Raw genomic sequence first — 15,458 nt, 5'->3', positions numbered from 1 at the left:
TCTGCATGCAAAACCTGCTCTCTTGCCAGTAAAGAAGCTGTTTACAAAAAGCAGGTTTTGCTGCTATTTTTCCGTCTGTTTTCAGGATCCAAAAGTTCAGCTTTGCTGCCATCACAGAAGCATGAACACAGGTCACCAAAGTATTTAGTGGAAAAAGATTTCTATGCCTGAAAAAATAGTGACTATTCTGAACAAAAAATGTTCATGGAAAAAAATACACAATTACAAATGTAACAGCGGGGGGAGGTGAATTGGTCAGGCATAGTTTACCTAAGACATTGACAGAGCATTGAGTTTGTAGGACACTGTTTACTTTCACACTTTGGTCAGCCCTTGATCAGGTATTGTTCAATCTCACACCTAGCTCAGCCAATGTTTACTTTGTACACATCACTAATTTAATTAAACTGTACTAATCGTAACTACCATCTCAGTTGACAACACCAAGACATTATGGTTTAAACTTGGGGAAATTCACAAAAACAAATGGACTTCACATACTGCTCAACTTGTTTTTTTCCACTAAAAATGCAGAAAAAACTGATACCTGTTTTTTTTGTTGTGTTTTGCACTTACTCATTGTTTTCTATGGGTGAAAAAACACTGAAAGAAGTGACATGGTGTAGTTTTAAAAAACACAGCAGTTTTCCAATTCTGTTATAAAGAACAACCCAATGTGTGTGCATGAGATTTCTGAAATTTCATAACTTTGCTAGTACTGTGAAACAAAGCTTTTAATTTGCATAAAAACCTCAGCAAGAAAACGCAGTCAACGTGTGAACTTAGCCTTAAGACTGCGACCTCCAAAAGGTGACACTAGGTTTATGGTGCTCTATTTATCTGAAGAGGTTCTTTACATATCATCATTCTGCTACGCTCTTATGGGAACCTGAGACAGGTTTTCATACATTCCCTTCAAGCTGTACAGGTCGTACACTATGGAACTGCACATTCTGCATTATGCCCATTGAGTTACCTGACCAATTTTCCAGGTCAGCTGTGAGCTGTGAGTTTTATGTCTCATCAGTTCAATGGTCACCCTCCATCGTTTCACTTATTTGATACCATGATAGGAGGGTTAATGTCAGCATTAAATAGCACATGGTTTATTAACCGCTTAGACCATCATTGCCTGGAGACCTGCACTTTGATGGTGAAAGTCTAGTTCACTGATTCTTTGTGGCTGTTTTATAATGGAGTTTATCTCTAATGGGCTGAAAGTGAAGATTGGTTTCAGCAACATGCACGGACCTTAGAGAAAAATCTAAAACATTGACATCTTACCTTTTTTCTAGATTTTGAAGATATACCTCCAGATTTCCCAGACTGCAAAGACCTGTTAACAGGTAAGAAGCCAATAAAACATCTGTTCTCCAGATGTAACAGCATGAATGAGTTACAACAGGACATCATTTCTGGAGTGACTACATTTATTGCTTTTATTTGGTATGTAACTTTATTAAGAAATTCTAATGATATTGGATGTTTTATTGAATAAAATCCCTTTGACGCTTTACAGGAATGAACTTCTGGTTAAAATTCCTGGCACAATTTCTTCTTGTTGGTTAGGTGACTTTTTTTCTCCACTGACTGTGGGACTGTGATTTCAGTAAAAGATCAAAAAGCCCCCCAACATGGCACTAAAGTGCACTTATAATATGGACAGTAGAAGGGTGGAAAAAAGGGTAAGGGTTTTGAAGGTTGGAACACAGGTCTAAAATTTTAACACAATGCCCCATAATATACAGTATGCTCTTTTGTTTCCAGTTACCCTGTAATTTTATGTTTGTTTTTTTACTGTAATGGTAGTTTTCATTTTATATTGTGCCAAGTGCTTGTCAGTGGGTTGGCAATAAGTCATCTACCATGAGACCGTATGCTTTCTTGTGAGACACTTCTGCTTTCTGAGCCCAAAGATTTTTGGGGAAATGAGAACTGTCTGATAAGGGAGGATCTCAAAGGAAGGGAAATAACTGGGCAAGTGAACTGTTCAGCCAGACTTTGATATCTAAATAGGTACTCAACTAAATATACACTGTCCATCCCTTGGACCTACTGCATGATCATAGTGATGAAAATTCATGATATACAATAATGTCCAGAAATATTTGGACAGTAACACAAGATTTGGCATTTTATCTGTTTACCAAAATATATTCAAGATACAGTTATATAATCAATATGGGCTTATAGTGCAGACTGTCAGATTTAATTTGAGGACATTCACATCCTAATTGGAGTAAGGGTTTAGGTATTACAGCTTTTTAGTATGTAGCTGCCTCTTTTTATAGGAGCTAAAAGTAATTGGACAGATATCTCAAAAGCTCGTTTATGGTCTGCATGGAGTATTCATTTGTTAATCCTCAATTAAGCAGGTAAAAGGTCAGGAGCTGATTCCAGGTGTGGCATTTGCATTTGGAAGGTGTTGCTGTGAACCCACAACATGCAATCAAAGGAATTCTCAATGGAAAAGAAACAGACCATCATTATGCTGAAAAAAAAAGAAATCCATCAGAGAGAGAACAGAAATGTTAGGAGTGGCCAAACCAACAGTTTAATTAATCCAGAGGAAGTCAAGAACCCCATAGGCTGATGCTAACTGCCCCATATTAGGGTAAAAATTCCTCCCCAACTCCACATACGGCAATCAGACTAATTCCCTGGATCAACGCTCCATCACAGAATTTATTACGCACAACCTGTAATACTATATTTTAAAAGAAAAGCATCCAGGCCCTCCTTGTACTTCTTTTTTCTTAAATTACCTATATTTGTGAAACGTGCTAACTTTGCATTATCTATTACACAAGCTTTAGTGGAAAACATCCTTCAGTTTGATTAAACTTGTGTGTATTTGTTGCATACATGAAGTATTACGGAAAATAGGTTGAGTTAATTTCACATTAATCGAAGTAAAAGGGAGACAAATAATGTGAAAAAATAAAAAATAAAATTTATTGATAAAAACATTACAATTGTCAATATATGTGCTCCTATTAAAAGATTTTGCATATCCTAACCAAAAATTCAGGTTACTATCTATGGTGGTGTACACTAATGTGCGTTTAGCTTAGATGAGTTTTCAACAAACCATGTTAATAAATTCATTTAATATCAAGCCTGCAGTGCACTGCGTCTACACTGGGAAAATCTCAGCATACACCAAAATGTTTGTAGAGTTTAATGAGCGAATATATGACAAAAGGATGTCATCCATTTCGTCTGGATATATCAGAATCACACACCCTTTTTTGCATAGAAGTAGTGTAACTTCATGCCTCCTCAGTTTTTTAGGAAGACACGTCTACATAAATGTATGAACACTAAAACAAATTTTCTGTTTTCAGATGATTTTGTAAGCGAATTCCCAACATTAGGTAAGTTGATTCTTCATAGATTTCGGCACCCATATTACCATGTAGGCATACATCATTACTAGGTAGGAATTGGTAATTGCTAAAGGTTCCTTCCCACAGAAAGACTAGTTGTTTGACCAGTAATAAATGGTAAGTTATGTCCACCAATCTTAATGGTCAATACAATTTTTTCAATTGACGAAGACCCAACATCAACACCCAACAGATAGAAAAGAGATACCAGGTTCTCTTTATTATCGTAAGAAGGTAGAAATACTCTGCCAGGTGGTCGTACTAAGGGAGAGGAGTGTTTTTGACTGGGTCATAATGATAAAAGTTGCAGCACTTATAAGGTTGTCTACTTTACGTTGGGTTCAACTTTAGATCTCTTGACTCAAACTCAGAACCTAATATAAGCCTGTGAGAGTCAGGAGACCTGTAGTCAGTCCAGGCACTTTGCGATCCATATTCGAACTTTACAGACCGTGAATTTTGCCCATCTGAACCCAGTCTTATCAGCATCATCTTGAAGGTACGGGACAATATGGGCAAAGCTTGAATTTAGGCTCTTACAATTCTCGCTTTTTGAATGATTTTTGAGTCCCTGTTCTTGTAAAACTCTTTTCCGTGTGCTTCACATAAAATTGACGTATATTTCTTTTTTCCCTAGATATTTCATATATTGAAGAATTAGTAAATTTTACAGTTGGTGATGAAAATAATCTGCTCAGTAAGTAAAAAATTCTCATCTGCAATGTATGTAACATACTGAAGGAATCTAGTGAGGTATTCTGTATGTTACAGCCACTACCTACATTTACTACAGCACATAGATATAGAAAGAAATACAAAATTCAAAAGCAATAGAAAAATCTCAGTGGACCCCTTAAAGAATTTCACAAAAACTTTTGCAACCTCCTTTGAAGCCTTGGCATTGTTTTTGTTTATCTATGCCAGTCCACACGTCGACCTCATTATAACATTCTACAAGCTTTATACACAATTGAGGTTTAAGAATATTTGGTCCAAAAAGTCAGATTCATGTCACTGCAATCTAATGCAATATGATGGGTTGTGTGTACAGTGGCATGTAAAAGTTTGGGCACCCCTGGTCAAAATTACTGTTATTGTGAACAGTTAAGCAAGTTGAAGATGAAATGACCTCTAAAAGGCCTAAAAGTTAAAGATGACACATTTCCTTTGTATTTTAGGCAAAAAATGTATATATTTTCATATTTTAAATTTTTAAAAATTACAAAAAGTAAAATGGGCTGATGTAAAAGTTTGGGCACCCTGCATGGTTAGTACCTAGTAGCAGCCCCTTTTGCAAGTATCACAGCTTGTAAACGCTTTTTTTGGCCAGCCAAGAGTCTTTCAATTCTTTTTTGATGGATTTTCATCCATTTTTCCTTGGAGAATTCTTCCAGTTCTGTGTCATTACTTGGTCGTCTTGCATGCACTGCTATTTTGAGGTCTAGCCACAGATTTTCAATGATGTTCAGATCAGGGGACTGTGAGGGCAATTTTAAAATCTTCAGCTTGTTCCTTTTGAGGTAGTCTATTGTGGATTTTGACTTGTGTTTAGGATCATTATCCATTTGTAGAAGTCATCCCGTTTTCAACTTCAGATTTTTTGCAGATGGTGTTATGTTTGCATCAAGAATTTGTTGAAATTTCATTGAATCCATTCTTCCCTCTACCTGTGAAATGTTCCTCGTGCCATTGGCTGCAACACAACCCCAAAGCATGATTGATCCACCCCCATGCTTAATGGTTGGTGAGATGTTTTTTTCCTGAAATGTTATGCCCTTTTTTCTCCACACATACCGTATATTCCGGCGTATAAGACGACTTTTGAAGACTGAAAAATCTTCTGTCTAGTCTGGGGTCGTCTTATACGCCGGTAATGCTTTTGAACTTTCAGAAATTGACATGCGGGGATACTCTGGGGGTGTTAATAAGCTGCCGTGGCCGTATCCCTGCCATGTCGGAGTTAATATAAGGTGGAGGGAGTTAAAATACGGCGGCGGTAGGTCCAGACAGTCAGCGCTTCTGTGCTGAAACTGACACATCGCTGCGTATTCCCAGCTCCGGACACAGCGCAGGGCTTCTGTGCCAACAGCTTTCACTTGTCACAGAAGCGGTGCGCTGTGTCCGGAGCAGGGAAGTTCGCATCGCTTCTGTGACAATATATGAAAAGCCGGCAATTCAGCAGCGGCATAAGCCGGCACCCGACAATTTAGAATAGAAAGAATAGAGCTTCACACATAGATTAGATAGATAGAAACATGTCAGTCACATATATAAGAAGTACAGTGACAGTGTTGCTTACTGTACTTGTCATTTAGTGTAAAGGATTTATTAAAACAAATATTAGTGTTTTCATGCACCGTCTCTTTAAAAAAGCCGGCCGGCAATTCAGCATCTGTACCCGACAATTTATAACAGAAAGATAGAGCATCACACATAGATTAGATAGATAGAAACATGTCAGTCACATATATATGAAGTACAGTGATAGTGTTGGTTACTGTACTTGTCATCTAGTGTTAAAATAACGGATTTATTTAAAAAAAAATTGGCGTGGGGTTCCCCGTAATTTTAGTCTCTAGCGGAGGTTAAGCAGACAGCTGGGGCAGATGTTTGAAGCCTGGGAAGGGGGTAATACCCACGGAGCTTCCCAGGCTACTAATATCAGCCCCCAGCTGAATACCTAGCCTTTACTAGCTATTAAAATGGGGGACCCCCCCAAAAAAAATGACGTGGGGTCCCCCCTAATTTAATAGCTAGCAAAGGCTAGGCAGACAGCTGGGGGCTGATATTAATAGCCCAGGAAGGGAGCCATGAATATTGGCCCCCTCCCAGGCTAGAAACACCAGCCGTCAGCCGCCCCAGAAATGGCGCATCCATAGGATGCGCCAATTCTGGCACTTAGCCTCGCTCTTCCACGCTGCCCTGGTGCGGTGGCAGGGGGTAATAGGGCTGGGGTTGATGTCAGCTTATAATGCCAGCTGACATCAAGCCCAGGTTAGTAATGGAGAGGCGTCTATAAGACACCCCCATTACTAACCCCATAGTAAAAGTTAAAAAAAACACAAACACCCAGAATAAAGTCCTTTAATTGAAATAAACACACAATTCTTTATTGTTCTAAATTAAACCATACTTACCATCACGCCCATTCCAGCTGAAGCCAACGATCTCCTGCAATAAAAGTAAAATAATAAAGCAACCTCATCCTTACCTCTCCATGGTTCCCAGGACCGATCCAGCTCTGCTACATTCACATGACAGGCTGGACCGCAGCAGAACGCTGCCATCCAGCCTGTCATCCCGCAGACACTGAGAAGCGCAGGCATGCTTGCGCTCTGCAGTGTCTGGCTGTGACGGCATCCAGATGAGCCGACAATGAACTCAGCTCACCTCCTGGACGTCCGTCACTGACAGCGTGGGAAACTTCTACTGCGCATGCGGGGAGCAGGAGAATTTTCCCACGCTGTCAGTGACGTGCATGAGGTGAGCCGAGTTCATTGGACATGATCTCGGCTCATCTGGATGCCGTCACAGTCAGACACTGAGGAGCACAAGCATGCCTGCGCTTCTCAGTGTCTGCCGCATGGCAAGCTGAACGGCAGCGTTCTGCTGCGGTCCAGCCTGTCATGTGAATGTAGCAGAGCTGGACCGGTCCTGGGAACCATGGAGAGGTAAGGATGAGGTTGCTTTATTATTTTACTTTTATTGCAGGAGATCGTTGGCTTCAGCTGGAATGGGCGTGATGGTAAGTATGGTTTAATTTAGAACATTAAAAAATTGTGTCTTTATTTCAATTAAAGGACTTTATTCTGGGTGTTTGTGTTTTTTTTAATTACTTTACTAGAAATTCATGGCGGTCATGTCTAATATTGGCGTGACCCCATGAATTTCGGGCTTAGGGCCAGCTGATAATGCCAAGCTGGCCTTAACCCCTTTATTACCCAGTGAGCCACCGCACCAGGGCCCTGGATGAGTTGGGTACAGCGCCAGAAGATGGCGCTTCTATGAACGCGCCATTTTCCGGGGTGGCTGCGGACTGCAATTTGCAGCGGGGGGGGCCCAGAAAGCTTGGGCCTCCCTGCGCTGCAGATTCCAGCCCCCAGCTGCCTAGTTGTACCTGGCTGGACACAAAAATAGGGCGAAGCCCCACGTCTTTTTTTTTTTAATTATTTCATGAAATAATTTTAAAAAAAAGGGCTTCCCTATATTGTTGTGTCCGGCCAGGTACAAATAGGCAGCTGGTGGTTGGGGGCAGCCCGTTCCTGCCTGCTGTACCTGGCTGGACACAAAAATATGGCGAAGCCCACGTCAACATTTTTGGGAAAAATTAATTACAAAATTAATAATAATTTAGGGACTGCATCTTTATTAACCCCTCAATTGTCATTTAGTGTTAAAATAAAGGATTTTTTAAAAAGAAAATTGGCGTGGGATCCACCATCATTATAGTCTCTAGCGGAGGTTAAGCAGACGGCTGGGGCAGATGTTTGAAGTCTGGGAAGGGGGTAATACCCACGGAGCTTCCCAGGCTACTAATATCAGCCCCCAGCTGAATACCTAGCCTTTACTAGCTATTAGAATGGGGGACCCCGCAAAAAATGACGTGGGGTCCCCCCTATTTTAATATGTTTATGAGTGACAGTTTTCCTGCTATATACCTGCATGTCATAAGAATTTAAATTAAAAAAAGGACCATGTTAAATTCAAATCTGTTTTTTTTAAATTTTTACCGGTGTTTGGTATGCGTTGGAAAAGGGGTAGTCTTATACGGTGAATATATCCTAAACTCTATATTTTAACAGGAAAGTAGGGGGGTCGTCTTATACACCAGGTCGTCTTATACGCCGGAATATACGGTACTTTTGATCATTGTGGCCAAAGAGTTCTATTTTAACCTCATTGGTCCACAGGAATTGTTTCCAAAATCCCACCAAGAACAACATCTGCAAGGAGTTTGTATGTTCTCCCTGTGTTTGCGTGGGTTTCCTCGAGGTTCTCCGGTTTCCTCCCACACTCCAAAGACATACGGATAGGGAATTTAGATTGTGAGCCCTAATAGGGACAGTGCCAATAGTGTATGTGTAGCACTGTGGAATTAATGGTGCCATATAAATGAGATAAATAAATGCATCAGTATTTTTAGATGTTCTTTTGCATACTTCTGACGCTGAATTGTATGGTGAGGACGCAGGAGAGGTTTTTTCTTCTGATGACTCTTCCATGAAGGCCATATTTGTGCAGGTGTGTCTGAACAGTAGAACAATGTACTATAACTCCAGAGTCAGCTAAATCTTCCTGAAGGTCTTTTGCAGTCAAGCGGGGGTTCTAATTTGCCTCTGTAGCAATCCTACGAGCAGCTCTCTCTGACATTTTGCTTGATCTTCCAGACCTTATCTTGACCTCCACTGTTCCTGTGAACAAGCCATAATCCTAACAGGCTAATTAATGTCTGAAACCTTGGTCAAATTTATGTGTGCACACAAATCTCCAAGGGCGCCCAAACTTTTGCGTCAGCTCATTTTCCTTTTTGTAATTTTTAAATTAAAAAAAATAAAATAAAAGATATATATTTTTGCCTAAAATACAAAGGAAATGTATCATCTTTAACTTTAGGCCTTTTAGAGATCATTTCATCTTCAACTTGCTTAACTGTTCACAATAAGAGTCATTTTGATCAGGAGTGCCCAAACTTTTACTTGCCACTGTTTATATATGCGTATATATATGTACACACAGTAAGGTACAGAAATATTTGAACAGTGACACAAGTTTTGATATTTTAGCTGTTTACCAAAACATATTCAAGATACAGTTATGTAATCAATATGGGCTTAAAGTCCAGACAATTATCTCTAAAGCTCTTTAGTGGGCTGCACAGGCTATTCCCTTGTTAATTCATCTTAAATTAAGCAGGTCTAGAGCTGATTCCAGATGTGGCATTTGCATTTGGAAGTTGTTACTGTGAACCCACAACATGCAGTCAAAGGAGTTCTCAGTGGAAGAGAAACAGACCGTCATTAGGCTGAAAAAAATAATAAATCCTTCAGAGAGAGCAGAAATGTTAGGAGTGACCAAATCAACAGTTTGATACATTCTGAAAATAAAGCGCACTGATGTGTATGGGAACTCAAAAAGGCCTGGATGTCCATGGAAGACAACGGTGGTGGATGATAGCAGAATCCTTTCCATGGGGATTCAAAACCCCTGCACAACATCCACCTAAGTGAAGAACACTCTCCAGGGAATAGGTGTTTCAGTATCTAAGGCTATGTGCCCACAATGCAGAAATGCTGCATATATTTTCCGCTTCTCCCTGGCAGGAAAAATGCATGCGGTTTTTACATGCGTTTTTCCCGCCAGGTAGAAGCGTTTGTCAAGCGTTTTTGCATGCATTTCTGCAATGCGGGTTATCAAACGCTTTTCCAAGCGATTTTAGCATCACTTGGAAAAGTGCTTGACAACTTGTTCACACTATATAAATCCATGCAACCGGCATGGATTTACACTGTGTTCCAAATTATTATGCAAATAATATTTTCTCAGATTTTCCCAAATTACCTATATGAATTGCCGTCATTGTAATTTTCCAGTCAAATAACTATTAGAGTACAATTGAAAGGTTTTTGTACAAACTGCCTATGATAACAGTATATTTTTTAAAAAATTAAAAACTCAAACTGCACTCAAAATGCATGTTCCAAATTATTATGCACAGCAGAGTTTTCAACCTTTTCTTTTTAATAAAGAACAAAAAAATGGTCATTTTTGAAATGATAAGCATTAGCAGGTTATTACAAACTGAAATAAAACAGTTTTCAACTCAAAACTTTATTCTAGGTATTTATTCATTTCATGCATGATAATACCCCGTCTCATGCTGCACATAACACATCTGCATCTCTGGCTGCTATGGGCATAAAAGGGGACAAACTTATGGTGTGGCACCCATGCTCCCCTGACCTCAACCCCATTGAGAACCTCTGGAGCATCATCAAAAGGAGTGTCTATGATGGCTGGAGGCAGTTCACATCTAAGCAACAGCTCTGGGAGGGTATTCTGTCCTCATGCAAAACAATTGAAGCAGAAACCATCCAAAACCTGACAAATTCAATGGACGAGAGAGTTCAGAAGCTCCTTTCGAACAAGGGGTCCTATGTGCAAATGTAACATCACCTAGAATAAAGTTTTGAGTTGAACACTGTTTGATTTCAGTTTGTAATAACCTGCTAATGCTTATAATTTCAAAAATGACCATTTTTTGTTCTTTATTAAAATGAAAAGGTTGAAAACTCTGCTGTGCATAATAATTTGGAACATGCATTTTGAGTGCAGTTTGAGTTTTTTATTTTTTTAAAAATATACTGTTATCATAGACAGTTTGTACAAAAACCTTTCAATTGTACTCTAATAGTTATTTGACTGGAAAATTACAATGACTGCAATTCATATAGGTAATTTGTGAAAATCTGAGAAAATATTGTTTGCATAATAATTTGGAACACAGTGTATAGTAGTGTGACCAAGTTAGTTAAAAAAAAAAAGAATAAGAATGGTAAAAAGTAAAAAATAAAGATTATACTTACCTTCCGATGTCCTCCCGGTGATTTCTCTGCTGCGTCCGGTGTCTTGGGCGGCTCGCGGTGGTGTGAAGGACCTGCGGTGACATCATTGAGTCATGTGACAGGTCACATGACTCAATGACATCATGGCAGGTCCTTCACAACAACGCGACCCATACAGCAGACCAGACGGAGGGGAGAAAACACCGGGAGGACATCAGAAGGTAAGTATAATCTTTTTTATTTATTTTAAATTCTTTTTTTAACAGGTTCTATGGTACCCAGGTCTGGAAGAGAGTCTTCTCTCCTCCAGACCTGGGTACCATCCGCACATTGAACCGTGTGATATCCGCATGTACAGATGCAGTCATGCGGATGTCACGCGGTCCAATGCACGTCAATGGCGGCGATTACGCTGCGTGTCCGCAAAATTAATGGACATGAAGCGTATTTTTCCGCAATGATAATCCGCATTGGAAATTTCCGCAGCATGTGCACAGCACATACGGATTATCATTGGGGACCATTGGGGCACGTATTACCAAGCGTTTTTTAAGCGTTTTCGCTGCAGAAATTCCGCAGCAAAAACGCTTGAAAAATGTATAGTTGGCACGCAGCCTTAGTCTACTATAAAAAGTCTTCATGAGAGCAAATACAGAGGGTTCACCACAAGGTGCAGACCATTAATCAGCCTTAAAAATAGAAAGGCCAGATTAGACTTTGTTAAAATACAACTAAAGAAGCCAGCTGGGTTCAAGGTGGTCGAGTCAATCACCAGATCTCAACCCCATTGAGCGCATTTCACATACTTAACGACAAAACTTAAGGTACAAAGACCCACAAACAAGCAATTACTGAAGTCAGCTGCAGTAAAGGCTGGCAAAGCATCACAAAGCAAGAAACCCAGCTTTTGGTGACGTCCATGGCTTCCAGACTTTATATATACACACACTGTATAAATGAGTACATCCCAACACATTTGTCAGAAAACCTTTAGTTGCCTTTCAGAATCAACATTTTCTATGCGATACCAGACTACAAAATACTCCCACAAATGGGCCATTGATTGCAAAAAAGATTTGTTATTTTGCAAATTGCACTGAATTTTTCCAAATGCTTTTATTCAAACAGAGCAAATAATTTACTCTTCTACGTGTAATGATTGTGTTTATCTTAATTGTAATGTACTGCGGAATATGTTGGTGCTTTATAAATTAAACTATTATTAAATTATCATTATTTGCAGATGGATTAAGTGAACCGGAGGACAACGAAGAAGAACCACCAAAAAAACGCATAAGGAAAAATTGTGAGTATGGAAGTGTTAAACATTTCCAAACTACCGTAAATACTCGAGTATAAGCCGACCCGAGTATAAGTCGAGGTAGCTAACTTAACCACGAAAAACTGGGAAAACTTATTGACTCGAGTATAAGCCTAGGGTGGGAAATGCCGCAGCTACTGGTAAATTTCTCCATCCTGGTATGCATGGCCCCCTCATCCACAATCCTGGTATGCATAGCACCCTCACCCCCAATCCTGGTATGCATGGCCCCATCATCCCCAATCCTGGTATGCATGGCACCCCTCATCCCACAATCCTGGTATGCATGGCTCCCTCACCCACAAGCCTGGTATGTATAGGACCTCTCATTCCCCAATCCTGGTATGCATGGCCCCCTCATCCCCAATCCTGGTATGCATAGCCCCCTCATCCCCAATCCTGGTATGCATGGCCCCCTCATCCCCAATCCTGGTATGCATGGCCCCCTCATCCCCAATCCTGGTATGCATGGTACCCCTCATCCCACAATCCTGGTATGCATGGCCCCCTCATCCTGGTATGTATGGCCCCCTCATCCCACAATCCTGGTATGTATGGCCCCCTCATCCCACAATCCTGGTATGTATGGCACCCCTCATCCCCCAATCCTGGTATGTATGGCCCCCTCACCCCCAATCCTGTTATGTATATGACCCCTCATCCCCAAATCCTGGTATATATGGCCCCCTCATGCCCAATCCTGTTATGTATAGGACTCCTCATCCCCCAATCCTGGTATGTATAGGACCTCTCATCCCCCAATCCTGGTATGCATGGCCCCCTCATCCCCAATCCTGGTATGCATGGCCCCCTCATCCCCAATCCTGGTATGCATGGCCCCCTCATCCCCAATCCTGGTATGCATGGCCCCCTCATCCCCCAATCCTGGAATGTGTGGCCCCATCTAAGCACACTTAAAACAGATAAACACTTATACTCACCTTCTTTCTTCACCTCTGCTCCAGCGCTGTGTCCTGTCTGCAGCAGCTCATGTCAGTATCTGAGCGCTCTCAGACACTGATGTGAGCTGCTGCTGCCAGCATATTCACTCCTCTCCACGGTGGGACCATGTGCATGGAGAGGAGCGAATATGCATTCACTTTAGTAGCGGGCACTGTCAGCCGGAGCCGTGGCTCAGCGCTCCTCCGTGCCCGCTACTAAAGAGAAATGAATATTCCCCATGGTCGTGGAGAAGAGGGAATATTAATTTCCCTTTAGCAGCGGGCACACATAGTAGCTGCAGCATCAGCTGGGGAACCATAGTTTGCAGACTGCTGCGATAGACATTCCTGTGGAGCAAGGTGCAGTATTCTAGAGCAATGGAAGGATATTGCTAATTAAATATTATGTACACAAAGTCTATTACCCTTCTACTGCACAATCAATATCTTAAGCTGAGAGTCTGCAGTTTTAATAGCTATTCTAAATGTTTAAATGTTTTACGTTACTACAGTAAGGCTCTGTTACCATCGCTAATGGGGCATGTCTCAAATCTGTAAAAAAATTGGTAAAAATATCATTTACATTGTGGTGTATTTTTTTAGCTTCCTCTCATTTGGAAAAGTGTATTTGAGTTCATCTGATTTTTTAGAATTAAAAAGTTAGAAATCTCATTTTGTCATTGGTCATCATAAGGAACTACAGCAGTCAAATGAGCCATCAGGAACATTAACTAAAGGCCCCGTCACACTAAGCGGGGTCGCTAACGAGATCGCTGCTGAGTCACAAGTTTTGTGACGCAACAGCGACCTCAGTAGCGATCTCGCTACGTTTGACACTTTGGCCTGGACCTTTTTTTGATCGTTGAGGTCCCGCTGGGTAGCATGCCATGGTGTGTGTGACACCTTACCAACGACCTCGTTGGCGACTCAGACACAGAAACACATAGGCTTGCATCGTTATACAGGTCGCTACGGGTCGCCGCATCGTTGCTGCGTCGTTGGGCAGATCTGACTGTTTGACATCTCACCAGCGATCACATAGGCACACAGCAATGATCCCTGACAGGTCGTATCGTTGTTGGGATCGCTGTAGCATCGCTAAGTGTGACTCTACCTTAACAGGGACATCCAGATATGCAAACTGCAGTGCTCGTCACCACGCCACCGATAACTTATACAGAATTGCATTGTTATCCCAGGTCCTTCAAGAAAAAGTTCTCGTTCTCAAAAGACAAAACAAGGGAGAAAGAAGAAAGGTGCAGGTAAATGTTGTGAGCATGAGAAAAGACAGTAGCATTCACACTGGTGGGAGGTCTGGGGAAATCTGTGTAGAGATTATTCTAGGTCTCAGAGTAAATTGCGATTTAATTTATACAAAATTTCAGTAGAAGAAATCTGAAGATGTATCTTAATGTATAGTCTTTGGGCCCAATTCACCAGTTTTCACCAGAATCCAGGTGTAAAACTGTTTGAAAAGTTATACATTTTTTGTGGATAAATCTTTGGTTTTTGTTTTCAAGTTCTGGCCAGCTCAGCCAATTTCTTATAAAAAGTGCTGAGCTTCACAGGGAGAAGTGGAAAGTGGTCGTGACCGAGCATGTCCAGCCAATTCATAATTATGTACACCAAAGAAATAGCTTAAATTACAACAGAAATGTACTCCGGTCCATGACTCGAGTTAATTTCTTGCAGTGGCCCATTTGATGAAAAACTGTGATATATACAGTACAGACCAAAAGTTTGGACACACCTCATTTAAAGATTTTTCTGTATTTTCATGACTATAAAAATTGTACATTCACACTGAAGGCATCAAAACTATGAATTAACACATGTGGAATTATATACTTAACAAAAAAGTGTGAAACAACTGAAAATATGTCTTATATTCTAGGTTATTCAAAGTAGCCACCCTTTGCTTTGATGACTGCTTTGCACACTCTTGGCATTCTCTTGATGAGCTTCAAGAGGTAGTCACCGGAAATGGTTTTCACTTCACAGGTGTGCCCTGTCAGGTTTAATAAGTGGGATTTCTTGCCTTATAAATGGGGTTGGGACCATCAGTTGTGTTGTGCAGAAGTCTGGTGGATACACAGCTGATAGCCCTACTGAATAGACTGTTAGAATTTGTATTATGGCAAGAAAAAAGCAGCTAAATAAAGAAAAACGAGTGGCCATCATTACTTTAAGAAATGAAGGTCAGTCAGTGTGAAAAATTGGGCAAACTTTGAAAGTGTCCCCAAGT

General features: G+C 40.7%; 1 protein-coding gene across 4 annotated transcripts in view; it reads left to right on the top strand.

Moving 5' to 3' along the window:
• Positions 1-15,458, top strand: part of CIITA (class II major histocompatibility complex transactivator) — a 107,584-nt gene that overhangs the window by 54,068 nt on the left and 38,058 nt on the right. For all 4 annotated transcript variants that reach the window (XM_073647741.1, XM_073647742.1, XM_073647739.1 and 1 more), the window contains exons 3-7: positions 1,296-1,346; positions 3,348-3,377; positions 4,027-4,086; positions 12,195-12,257; positions 14,413-14,475. In XM_073647741.1, the coding sequence (XP_073503842.1) occupies positions 1,296-1,346; positions 3,348-3,377; positions 4,027-4,086; positions 12,195-12,257; positions 14,413-14,475 (267 nt within the window). The remainder of the gene's footprint in view (positions 1-1,295; positions 1,347-3,347; positions 3,378-4,026; positions 4,087-12,194; positions 12,258-14,412; positions 14,476-15,458) is intronic.

Source organism: Phyllobates terribilis, unplaced genomic scaffold, assembly GCF_046119375.1.
Source record: "Phyllobates terribilis strain yellow unplaced genomic scaffold, ASM4611937v1 Scaffold_9__5_contigs__length_417890890, whole genome shotgun sequence".
In the NCBI taxonomy this organism is placed as follows: domain Eukaryota; kingdom Metazoa; phylum Chordata; class Amphibia; order Anura; family Dendrobatidae; genus Phyllobates; species Phyllobates terribilis.
This window is presented reverse-complemented; position numbering and strand designations above follow the sequence as displayed.